This window comes from Paramormyrops kingsleyae, chromosome 19 (genome assembly GCF_048594095.1).
Source record: "Paramormyrops kingsleyae isolate MSU_618 chromosome 19, PKINGS_0.4, whole genome shotgun sequence".
Taxonomy (NCBI): Eukaryota; Metazoa; Chordata; class Actinopteri; order Osteoglossiformes; family Mormyridae; genus Paramormyrops; species Paramormyrops kingsleyae.
This window is the reverse complement of record NC_132815.1, coordinates 29,381,233-29,394,335: the sequence shown is the minus strand read 5'-3', so window position 1 is coordinate 29,394,335 and position 13,103 is coordinate 29,381,233. Positions and strand designations below refer to the sequence as shown.

The 13,103-nt window shown below is 40.2% G+C and overlaps 1 protein-coding gene across 3 annotated transcripts in view; it reads left to right on the top strand.

The window, feature by feature from the left end:
- Window positions 1–5,802: 5,802 nt before the first annotated feature.
- The window catches only part of LOC111833685 (formin-like), a 51,325-nt gene continuing 44,024 nt past the window's right edge, over window positions 5,803–13,103 (top strand). For 2 of the 3 annotated variants that reach the window (XR_011984066.1, XM_072702627.1), the window contains exons 1-4: window positions 5,803–6,000; window positions 6,305–7,793; window positions 8,864–8,978; window positions 10,218–10,279. Coding sequence is in view for 2 of the 3 variants with exons in the window: in XM_072702627.1 (XP_072558728.1) it covers window positions 6,414–7,793; window positions 8,864–8,978; window positions 10,218–10,279 (1,557 nt within the window). In the remaining variant the exon portion in view is untranslated. The remainder of the gene's footprint in view (window positions 6,001–6,304; window positions 7,794–8,863; window positions 8,979–10,217; window positions 10,280–13,103) is intronic. The other variant, XM_072702628.1, reaches the window with a different exon arrangement.

The following is a 13,103-nucleotide window of genomic DNA, read 5'->3' as shown; positions in this document are numbered from 1 at the left end:
GGCATCAATTTTTTTTAACTTAAGTTAATATTAGTAGGTACTAGTAGTCTGCATTTAGCAGCACACATCAAAAGCATATTAAATATTTAAAGAATTACGCTTTAGTTATTTTTAAAAAAGACACTGTTCTGTAAATGTCGGTTTTGCTACAAGAAGACCCCTCACCCTATCTATGCTTAGAGCAGCTGGGCACTTGGTAACCGAGCAGCAGCCTGCTTGATACTTAACAAAACATAGTCCTAATTCAACAGTACCCTCATCAACCACTTTGCAGTGAGAGAGTGCTGAGTGAAAATGAACAGAGTTTCATTTTCACTTTACCACGATCTCTAAGAATGGGAAATGGAGGAGGCAGTATGTCGAACAGAATTGTAATAAGCACAAGAGTCTTTGGTGTGGCACACGGTGAGGTGGGAGAGGTGCTAGACATAATGCTCTGAAAGCCTAGACTTTATGTAGTTGGACATCCTACAGCGCCATTTACATTTATTAGTATACAACATAGGCTAGGTAGCCTAGCTGTCTCAATTGTACTGGATGACCGGTAGGTAGCCACCAAACTATGCCGTTAACTATATGCTGCTTAATTTGACCTAGCTACAGGCTTCTTATATTATTAAGGCGCAGCTACCTAAGCATTAGGCTCTTTAGTCAGATACGTGTGCCACCTGCAAATTAACTCCTTAGGTCAGCAATGACCCCTAGACACTTTTTCAGTTAAAATTAGTTTGAGAACATACGCATACGCATGCATTCAAGGGGCGGTCTTTAGAGCTCATGCTCATTATCAAGGTCAAGGTCAAGGAAGTTTATTGTAATTCGCATCCCATTTGCATGAGGTGCCGGTTAACCCAATAAAACAAGAACATAATAAACAATAATGAATAATAAAGTAAATAAGAAAAGTAAAGGAAGTACAATTAAAGTAATAAAAAAAAGTGCACCAACTTAATACCAGTATGGCAGAGATATAATATAATTATAATTATAATTATAGCAGTAATTATAATTATAGCAGCAAATGAAGGCTAGATAGCTTGCACTTGTAAAGTGACGGTATCACTAAAGCGGCAGTAGTGATTCGTCCATAAGTAAAGTGCTTGTCCATTATCTAGAGTCTTACAGCTACCGGAATGAAGCTGTTTCTCAGTCTGGTGGTTTTACACTTAATGCTCCTCAACCTCCTGCCTGAGGGGAGTGGCACAGAAAGTGTGTGTGCTGGGTGAGTGGGGTCCTTCATGATGCAGGTGGCTCTCTTCCTGCATCTGGAGGTGTATATGTCCGTGATGGTGGGGAGGCTGACTCCGATGATTCTCTGTGCAGCCTTCACCACCCTCTGCAGAGCTTTCCTCTCTGCTGTAGTGCAGTTTCCATACCACACGTTGATGCTGGAGCACAGAACACTTATCAAAAAACACCAGACACATATAGTTTGTTTTTCTTAAGAATGTAAGTCTCTTTTTGTTATAGTGATATTTTAAATTAGTATGAACGTGCTATAAATCATATAGGCAATAAGAATTGAGGAAGAACCTAAACACTTTAAAACAGACATGTTCCGGCCTCTGTAATGGTGCGGCAAAGAGCAGTACCACTGATGTGTTAATCAAGGAATTAAACCCTTTAACTTAAATGTGCTATTTTAATTAAGTATAAAATATTTAAATCAATATGTTTTTTAAAAAGAAAACAAAGTCTTTTTGTTAGCGTGTTAAGTATTAAGTACATTTTAAGGGAGAAAACAACTATTTTTGTTTATGTGTTATTTTAAAATAAGTATAAAACATTTAACATTGGATTTACACAAGTTCTGTGATTTAAACGTGCATGTTGCTTAAAACATTTGATTGTACACTGAATGTTTCATGCCAGTGGAATATCTGTAGCTCTACTTAATTGAAGTTGTTGAAACTGTAAGAACCAGAGCTATATGTATTAATTAAGTCTCCAATGCCACATAATACCAAACCAGCTGAGCATAAAGAGTGACAGTCACAGAATACTCTACTGGTTGGTTAAAACAAAATCTTGGTCTGGATCTGTAGCTTCTGGACCTGAAATGAAATATTTTGTGGGCACTGGTGGCTTAATGGTTAGAGAAGCACACTTGTCATTGAAAAATTGCCGGTTTGAATCCCTGACAAGCAACGCACCACTGAGGTACCCTGAGCAAAGTATAGCCCCCAAGCACTGCTCCCCGGGCGCCGAATTAGCTGCCCCCTGCTATGTCACGACGTCACATATGGGTTAAATGCAGAGGACACATTTCGTTGTTGTATGGTGTGTCAACAATGACCACTGATCTCTAAATTCATAAGTTACAGTTTACAAACACTACTTCTCTTAGTAAAAATATATATGAGTAATAGGGAAAAAAAATTAAATAAAATACATACACACATACATTAAAACCTCGGATTGCGGAAATGTGCTCGTAATCCAAAGCACTCGTAGTTCACTACAAAAGAAAAAAAAATATATATATATATATACACTCACCTAAAGGATTATTAGGAATACCTGTTCAATTTCTCATTAATGCAATTATCTAATCCACCAATCACATGGCAGTTGCTTCAATGCATTTAGGGGTGTGGTCCTGGTCAAGACAATCTCCTGAACTCCAAACTGAATGTCAGAATGGGAAAGAAAGGTGATTTAAGCAATTTTGAGCGTGGCATGGTTGTTGGTGCCAGATGGGCCGGTCTGAGTATTTCACAATCTGCTCAGTTACTGGGATTTTCACGCACAACCATTTCTAGGGTTTACAAAGAATGGTGTGCAAAGAGAAAACATCCAGTATGCGGCAGTCCTGTGGGCGAAAATGCCTTGTTGATGCTAGAGGTCAGAGGAGAATGGGCCGACTGATTCAAGCTGATAGAAGAGCAACTTTGACTGAAATAACCACTCATTACAACCGAGGTATGCAGCAAAGCATTTGTGAAGCCACAACACACACAACCTTGAGGCGGATGGGCTACAACAGCAGAAGACCTCACCGGGTACCACTCATCTCCACTACAAATAGGAAAAAGAGGCTACAATTTGCACGAGCTCACCAAAATTGGACAGTTGAAGACTGGAAAAATGTTGCCTGGTCTGATGAGTCTCGATTTCTGTTGAGACATTCAAATGGTAGAGTCAGAATTTGGCATAAACAGAATGAGAACATGGATCCATCATGCCTTGTTACCACTGTGCAGGCTGGTGGTGGTGGTGTAATGGTGTGGGGGATGTTTTCTTGGCACACTTTAGGTCCCTTAGTGCCAATTGGGCATCATTTAAATGCCACGGCCTACCTGAGCATTGTTTCTGACCATGTCCATCCCTTTATGACCACCATGTACCCATCCTCTGATGGCTACTTCCAGCAGGATAATGCACCATGTCACAAAGCTCGAATCATTTCAAATTGGTTTCTTGAACATGACAATGAGTTCACTGTACTAAAATGGCCCCCACAGTCACCAGATCTCAACCCAATAGAGCATCTTTGGGATGTGGTGGAACGGGAGCTTCGTGCCCTGGATGTGCATGCCACAAATCTCCATCAACTGCAAGATGCTATCCTATCAATATGGGCCAACATTTCTAAAGAATGCTTTCAGCACCTTGTTGAATCAATGCCACGTAGAAGTAAGGCAGTTCTGAAGGCGAAAGGGGGTCAAACACCGTATTAGTATGGTGTTCCTAATAATCCTTTAGGTGAGTGTATATATATGTGTGTGTGTAATAATAATATAAGTAATAATATTTTCTTTTGTAGTGAACTAGTTTGTTTTCATTTTTTGACCCAGTACCTGTAAAACCAAAACAATATATTGTACTGTGCATGTACTACTGGAGAATCAGACCATAGATTCATTAAGCTTAGCATTAAAATCACAATTTAGTCATTTGAACAACCAAAATGAATAAAAGGGGCTGGGTGGCTGCTCATTTGTAATACTCTTTGTATTTTCTCTTAATGCAATACCAGGGGTTCCACAGCAGGCCTTGAAGAAACCCCAGTGCAGGATGGGTTACTTGTCACTCTAGTGGACCATAGTTATCAATGAGACATAATGAGACAGTTTATTATATCCAAGGCAAACAACAGCATAATTGGTAATCAGAAGCATGGTCGTTATCACTGGTTGAACGGTGAGAAAGCCAGGCAGGTCCGTCCAATGGGGTACTGACACGACCAAGGGAAAACACACAGTAGGGATCTAGGGAGATGAAGGGACAATCACACAGCAGGTTGGAAGAATCAAGGCTAGACGGGAGACAGAGTAGAAATACTCAATGTTTCATGTAAAGGATCAGGAAATCGTGGGGCGAGGTCTTTTAAAGTGTCGTCCCAGGTATCTTGGATCCCCGCTGATTGCCTGGTGAGGGGTCCTTAAAACTTACTTCATACTTCTTTTAAATAGCATAAACATTACAATGCAATACATTTATTTTTTATATAGCGCCTTTCACAACAAAGTTGTCCCAAAGTGCTTTACAGAGTTGTGTAGAGAGAGATACAGAACGGGAAAAAGGAAGCAAAGAAATTTAATAAAGAAAGCCAGAAGAAAACGGAAGAGAGGAACCAAAAACTCCCAAGTAGGGACAAAAAAAAAAACCTCTCGGGTGCAAGGTCAACTGGCTGCCCAACCCCCCTGGGCATACTGACATTACCGAAAACAGAAAAGAGTGGACATGCTAGCTAAACGGTAGGTATAAGCTATAATTAAGAATGAAAACAAAGTCCTTCAATGAGTCTTTTCTCCACATTGGGCTGTGTCTGGTGGCACTGAAGGCTGCAGCCCAATGATACAGTTCTTATGTCCCATTTGTGATGTCACCCCTCAATGGGACTGAATCAGGACTCCAGATCAGATGGTGCCGACCCCGGGCACCACCCGGATATGTGGGAAGGCAGAGAGCATGGATGGTCAGAACATGCGTTGAAACATAAACGTAGAAGCATAGCACATAAAAATTACATGTACAGCAGCATTAACAGCCATGGTTATGTTATGTTAGGTTGTGGATAAGCTAAACTGAAGTAATGGGTCTAAATTTAAAGACTGAGACTGAATCGACATCCTGAACATAGGCTGGTGAACCATTCCATAATATAGGTGCCCAGTAGCAGAATGCTTTACCGCCCACTCTCCCTATATTTATATGTGGAACGATAAGGAAACCTGCATTCTGTGACCTGTGTGGATGACGTGGCTTGTAAGCTTGAAGAAATTCTGTCAGGTATGCAGGATCAAGACCTTTAAGTGCCTAATATGTAAATAGGAGAACTCTGCCTCAGTAAGGGTGCCCCAATACAGGGCTTACAAGGGCACACTATGAGATATGTCTGAAATGTGGCAAGAAATGGGAAGCGGATGCTAGTCCTAACAGAGTCAGAATCACCTTTCACTGCAGGGCAAAGTATCTGAGAGTATGAAAAAGCAGGGCCACAGCTTAGCTTTATCCAGTGAAGCAGGTAAAACATTCAGTGCTACCTCAAACCTCTGAATCCCTGATGAAAACGGCTCCAGTCCACTGGCAAATATGATAATATGATCAAAATGAGAAGCGGTAAAGAAAATGTCCCTGACCAGGCTTTTGCAAGCACTAAGGGCATGTTGAACTTCAATGCGGCCTATATGGCTTTAAGCCCTGCCCATGTCTATTTACAGAGGGAGGGACACATTTAAACTATTAAATGGCAGGGAGGCACCTTAGCCAGGCACGGCTTAACCCCCCCCCCCCCCTATCATGTTTGGGCATTCCAGATAAGTCACATTAAAAGCTTTTGCTTTGGCAAGACCACAGAGCTTTACCCTATCATGCTTGAAGAAAAAAATGTGGTTTACAATGTACAAATGCACAATTTTTGAAGCATTTGTTTCATATTAGTACTAGTGCCCTCTTGGAAGTGGAGAATGAAAGATTAACATCTGTGACTTGCTGAAGAGTTGAAGATGGGATTTTTCTCATAAGATTAATCACTGGAAAGGCAATCAGAACCAGGTAAGCTGCAGAAAGTGTGATATTCCTCAGTCTAAACAGACAAAATGCTGGATGAACATTGTCGTGTTGTTTGACTTTAGTATGAAATATAATATGTATGTATTGTCATATTTACACAAATATTATATACGTCAAATATTACATAATACATGACATGTCACATATGTCATATATACAAAATGTATACCTGTAACATTCCGGAAAAGTCAGAAGAGGAATAAAACAAATTAAAAATACATTATTTATGGCTGAATGGTTTGCTAACATTGCACTGAGAAATGTAATCTGCTCATTCTTTCCACAGCAAGCTCTCCAGAATCACAGGTGCAATAGCACTTTTATAGCTCTCTTGGAAAAATTATGGTGCTAGCAGCTCAGGGATAGCAGAATGTGGATTTTTGTATGAGTCTCCCATGATGCAAGACAATCTCTATTCTTGCGAAAGAAGTACTGGATTCTGGAGTACCTCAAATGTGGATTTGAATTCAGTCACTGAGACAGACACCCCAAAAGACACAGAGGTACAGGACGAGGAAATACCAAATAAAACCAATATTACCAGTTTAAAAGCTGACCAGTATTTAGCAAACATGACTCAGTTGAACAGCCTTGGTGAGTGCAATCTACAGGTGAGAATCTTTGAGACTTTGCAATGCACCGAACTGGGGGACTTCAAGGGCATTCAGGCTGATATACCTGTACATAAAGAAAGACTGAAACAGCCCCACCAAGGTACCACTGCAGGCCTATATGGAGAGGCATCGAGCCGTAATGAGCAGGTTTCAGAGGAACCCTCTGTCACCTTCCCATTTCCTGATGGGTCTTCTAATACCATACATGGTGATGTTCTCACATGTTCCAAAGTCCACGACTGTATCACTGCTCTGACCATAGAACGGCTGCTTACTTCAGATTCCAACACAGGAGACTTGACTTCCAACTTTAACAAAACAGATGGCACATGTTTAGAATTTGTATCATATGAAGCCACAGCATCCAGTGATTGCACACTTATCAACCAGTCACGTGATACGACAGATATAATTCCTGATGTGACAGCAGCAGCCTCCCTTAACCAAGAGGTTGGGTCTGGTAGTTATTTGGAGGAAAGACCTATGATTGGTGTAGAAAGTGGAAGAGACAGCCTTAATAAAAACAAATCTACAGCTACACCTCTAGGACTTGAAAGCCAAACAGACATGGCCTCCAAAACCGAAATTAATAAAGACTTGTTCTTCGCCCTTCCTGGGTTGGACACTCTGTCTCCTGTAAGTCCTGTACAGAAATCCTTACCACCAGCTACCTTATCCAATGGACTTCAGGCCCAGACAGAGGGGGCACTGGTGAAAGACAGAGAGAAGAATCCTGAGATGAAACAGGAAAACCTCAGATGGAAAAAGCCAATTGGAATTAATAACTCAAAAAAGCTTCGGAGAGGTTGGGAGCCCAGAGCACAATTTGAGCCCAAGGGTCTATTTCTAGAACAGCTCACCCAGCTGTTCAGCCTGGATGATAAGAAGGACATGGAAAAAGAACATGATGATAATAAGCTTGAGAAGGGAATTACGGGAGAGGACAAGAAGTCTGCTGCCAGGCCAGAGGACAGCCAGAAGGCCACGAATGAGGCACTCAATGCTTTCAAAGCATTCTTTACGCCCAAGGAGCTAAAAGTCGACAGTGCAGATCATATGGGTCTAGAAGCGATGAGGAAGAAGATGAAAGCTGACATGGAGAAGCTGAGGTCCTTTTTTGAGAAACCATATGCCAGGACTATTGCTGCTTCAGATTCAAAAGTATGTCTTATCAATGGCGTTTCTAGATCATTTTAACTGTGGGGGCCATACTGGGACCAGTTGTTCTGTTAGGGGGACTAGATGCATTTGACCTTAATGTCCTCCCAGCATTTAGAAGCACACAACAATTCTGAAAACCAATAAGTTATTTATGCAATGTTTTCTAGTCGCATTTTGTCTTGCTTCCACAAGCTTGATTATTCTTTCTGTTGTTAACTTTGTTTTTCATCAACTGAAGCAAGCTGACCTGGCGCACTGGCATTAAGAGTCTAAAGTCTAAATATAATAAGATTCTATCATTTATGTATTTATTTAAGACCCAAGTACCATACATATTTAGGGGGGGGCACGGGGGGGTTTCATGCATGTTGTCTCAAGGGCACTGCCCCTCCCCCACCAGAACCTGTGTCTTATTACATTTTTTATTATGATTATATATTAGGGGTGTAACAATACAGTCTACTCACGATTCAGTTCAATAGACGATTCAGGGCTCATGATTGGATACACTTATAACATAATTAACAATATGAGTCTGAAAATAAACTAAGATTTCACATTTTTTATTTAATGCTTTTTAAGCATATACTTTTTATGTTTTTAAAAAAACTGTTTTCAAATAAAAAAAAATTTAGTAGTTTTTTTCTTTTTCTGCAGACTCCATTACAAAACGCAAAAGCAAAATTTCAAGGCAAAACAGATAATGCCTATTCCTTCCTCTTTCATTAACATTCATGAATAATATAATGCCACGGTGCATTGTTACACCTCTGCAATGTGTATCGTCATATTTTTGAGTCGTGAAATATCGTGCCACAGTACATTATTACACCCTTATCATATGTAGCACTTTCTTGTAAGAAAATGTTACTGTCTTACTAAAAATATATAGAACTTAAATGTGACAATAATATACCAGACTGTAGCCACAAAGCTGCTACTCAGCATCATTTGAAGTGAGAAAGTACTCATGTGGAACTACTTCTGAATGCTAGCTGGAATTGATCATTAAAATGTTTATATTGTCAAGAAAATTATTATAATTTGCTTTTCTTGGTTTTCGTCATCAGTCTGTGCCCACCTCCTCCAGGGAACAGAGCACACCTGGGCGGCTACAAACTGTGTGGCCCCCGCCCAGGTCACAGGATGATGATGTGAGGCTTGGCCTTAAATACACTGAAGCAGGTGAGCAGGCCAGTGCTGTTCACAGAGCTTGATGAAATCAAATCGCCCCACTGCAATTATTTGCTGGAATTTCTGGTTCACCATGAACAAAGAACATTAAACTTCTCCACCCAGCATATGTGTTTAACATAACAGAATCTACTTCCAAAAAGATTAATATGAAATCGAAAAATTAAATTAAATCTAATTACATTAAATTCTGATGCAGTATTGATTGTTGGTGTTCATGTGTCAGAGACATGGCTGGGGAATCTAACAATATGATATCAGAATACAAGCAAGCAAATTAATTTCTCTGATAGTGCGTAACCAATCTTAATTATCCACAAAGTAATGTATTTACACAGGCTAAAGCAGATAGGAGTGACCCTTACCCTGATAGTGGGAAGCGTTTCTTGAATTTATGAAACACATACAGGGCAAATGTTTTCCATTTATAGGAAAGCATCCACTCTGCATAGAAATCAATCAGCTAATTTTATATAAGATGTACTCTTATTCTTGATTCTCAAATATACAAATTTTATTTTCAGATATTGCAAATGAAGTTTAAAATTGTAGTCTAACTGTGAAGTCCTTTTCAGCTATTCTCACCATGTATTGGAGTTGCCAGGTTGTCCAGGAGTGTGAATGTGTGTCAATGGTGTGTGTGTGTGTGTGTGTGATGAGCGATGAGGTGGTGCCTTATTCTGGGTTATTTCCTGTCTTGCACCAGTTGTGTGTGGGAAATGCTCCCGTCCCCCCACAACCCAGCATAGAACAAGTGGGTACAGAAAACTGGATGGATGGATGTTAAAATTTGAGAATTCCTGCAATCACTACTATGTTATAAACTAAGAATCTATCTATATTATTGTGGCGAGAGGAAAAATACAGGAGGCAGATGCTTAGTCCGTGAAAAGGATGAAGCACTTTTTTATTAACCACAAAAAGAAGAACGAGAGAGCAAGATCCGGTTGCTGCCAAGATAACCAAAAACTATAACAGGAAGTCGAACAAGCCTTCAGAGCACATCTGCCCTGAGAATTCTGATTGCTTATGAACCCGCTACATTATTATTATTATCCATCCATCCATTATCGTAACTGCCTAATCCCCACTGAGGTCACGGGGGACCCGGATCCCATACCCTGGAACAACAGCCACAGGCAGGAACCAACTCTGGGTGGGCTCCAACACACCACATTATTATTATTATTATTATTATTATTATTATTATTATTGTTTTTGCTTACCCAGAACATCAGACTGCCCTCTTACAGCTGAAGAGAGAGTGTAAAGAAGAAATGGAAGAGCTGAGAGTGAGTCCCTTATACACTCCAGTCTGCTATGGATGTATTATAGATTCTGCATTGTATTTAGTACTGCTTTGAAAAACCATAACAGCTATATTTAAAATACATTGGCCCAATCCCAATACTCCCACTTAGCCCTACCCCTTAGCCCTACCCCTCAGTTTCGCACGTACCCACGTAGGGTAGTGTTGTCCCATTTCTTTTTAGCAGCGAGGGGTAGTGGTGTTCAGCCCTCAAGATAGCCCTCGAAACGTAGATTTTTCAGATGCTGACTCAAAACCAAGTGAAAGAAGAAAATTCCCACAATACATTGCAATACACAACAAGAAAAGAAAAGATGGCTAGCGGTGTGGGGAAAGAAGTTCATATCTTTATAAATACGCTTGCAACAAAATCTAATTTTAGCGGAATATCTTAGTTTAATGTAAGTGAAACGGAGTATGAGGTTGAATTTTTCAAAAACAATTTTCTAAAAATCATTAATTCCGTGCGTAGAGACAGAGCAGTATCTTTAGTATTTATAGAAAAAGAACCGAGCAGGGGTGAGTTTCACAAAACCGCCAAAGAATTAAGAACGTATTTATTCAGAGAGAGAGCATTCAAAGTCCTTTTTATGTAGTTTTTTTGGCTACGACACTTTTGGGAAACTCACCCCCGATTGTTTTCTGTGTTTCGTGCAATAGTCTTCTAAGTGTATTATTCTACATCGTGCAATATGTAAAAGCCATTGTTCCTGACATATTGTTTATGCAACATAAACACATTGTTTATGCAAAATGTGTGCATGTTTTATAGAAATATTGCATGCAATATGCTTCATTTTAAATCTGCGTGCCATTGCCAAAGTAATGCTAATCCACAAATCGACAGTGTCATAATCATTTTGTAATATTCTAGGGACACGTCAGTGGTATAATCATGTTGTAAAGTTAAAGTGACTTGTCCGTGTTATAAGCATGTTGCACTATTCCAGGGACTCCCGAGCAAACCAGGCAGCTCCTAAGTGAGTGGTGTCCCGATTCCTAAGTAAAGATTTCAAGCCCTACCTCTTGTGGCTACGATCTGTGAAATCAACTTCGGAAGGGAGGGCCCTTGAAATCTAGTGGTAGGGCTAAGGGAGGATAAATGGGATTGGGCCATTAACAGATACGGAAGAAAATGTACTTAAAGGTAGGAAATTTTGTAGTATAATTTGAAATTTGAAAGTGCATTTTGTAGTTTATTTGTGATGCTTTGCCACTCATTGTAACCCACAGTACGACTTATACCAGCGGTGGTCAATCTTATCCGCAAAGGGCCGGTGTGTATGCAAGTTTTTGGGGTAACCTTTAGGTCAGCTGTTCAAACCCAGGTGTGAGGACTCCTCTGCCAATCAGTCCTCTAATTAGTAATACAATTAGCTGCAGCGAAAACCCTTTGCGAATAAGATTGGCCACCCCTTATACAGACTGCATTTGGTATACAATCAGAAGCAGTAACACCTCCTGTCCACTAGGGAGGTAAGCCTTTTGCCACGTTTGCATCCCCAATAAACAGGGGAATGAGCAAGAATCCAAGGAGTTTACTGACTCAAATGAAAGTCAGGCATCTGCAGGTCTGCTTCTCTCTCATCAGAGTGGTTTGTTATGGTTGTATTTGGATTTATGTTTTCTTTTGAATGCTTGTGTGTGCAGTTTATTGTAGCTTCTAATACTTTCAATCTTTAAGTGTAGGTTAAAAACACATTTGTTGCTTATTGGGATGCTATCGTTAGCTATTTCCTCTAGGTAGTGTTAACTGAAGGGTAAGGGACATTAGACATATTTTTGTCCTTCATAGTGCTATACATAATAAAACTGTGTGACAAAATAAATTGATATTCTAGACTTTTCTGTCATTGTGATGGCTATGGGGCCTGAGTCTGTCAGCCTCTACCAGCCTCACTACCCTGTCCTGTTTTGTTTGTTCCTTCTCCCTTGTTTTCCATCTAATTGCTCGCAGGTAGAGTTATGGAGGTACCACTCATAGGTGTGGCCTGTTGACTGATTAAGGGCTGCTGAGAAGGAAGACAAAAGAGCCTTTGGAAAGCAGGATAAAGGAGGGGTGTGGTTTGATATTGTGCTGCTTGCTACTCATGGGTTGACTTCCTTTTGCTGCCTACTGATTTTGCATCGTAATTTTGTTTTGCCACTTAATACTGACCTCTTTGTAACTTGCCACATTTAAGCAATACATTCTAGTTAAAAAGATACTTTGTGTGGTCTCCTTTCTATGTCCCTTCTACTCTAAGCCAAGTGGATGTGACATGTGGGGGCTCATCTGTTTGAATTTGGCATTGTGGTTTGTAGTGAATTGTAAGAAATTGTTGGTTATCTGTAGAGTATTTGTATAGTCTACCCATTGCGTTTCATAATGTGTTAGCTGGTACCGCTTGTGTAGTGGGCCACAGAATTTTGGAGCACAGCGTTTCCCTGTATTAGATCACTTTTGCGCTTGGGATTAGATTTTGGTGCCACTAGTGTTTGGAGCAGAGACACTATTGTGGGGAAACTGCTGGATTTGCATAAACCAGGACAGTATGACTCCAGTGGTGAAGAGCTTGGATTTTAGGCCTAGTGTGAAGATAGGTTAGTATAGGGGGGGTGTAAATGTTTAGATATGGGGAAGCTCCAGGGTTAATTGGTCCTGTTGCATGAGTTGTATTCCTCTGGCAGGTTTGTTAGGTGGTTGGTTTATTTTGAAATGTCAGTCTTTAGTTTTGTGAGGGGTTTGGTTGTGTAAGTATTGTGCATAATAGTTTTGTAATGACTGAGAAACACTTTAAAATGAGTACCTTGGACAAGTGTTGTCA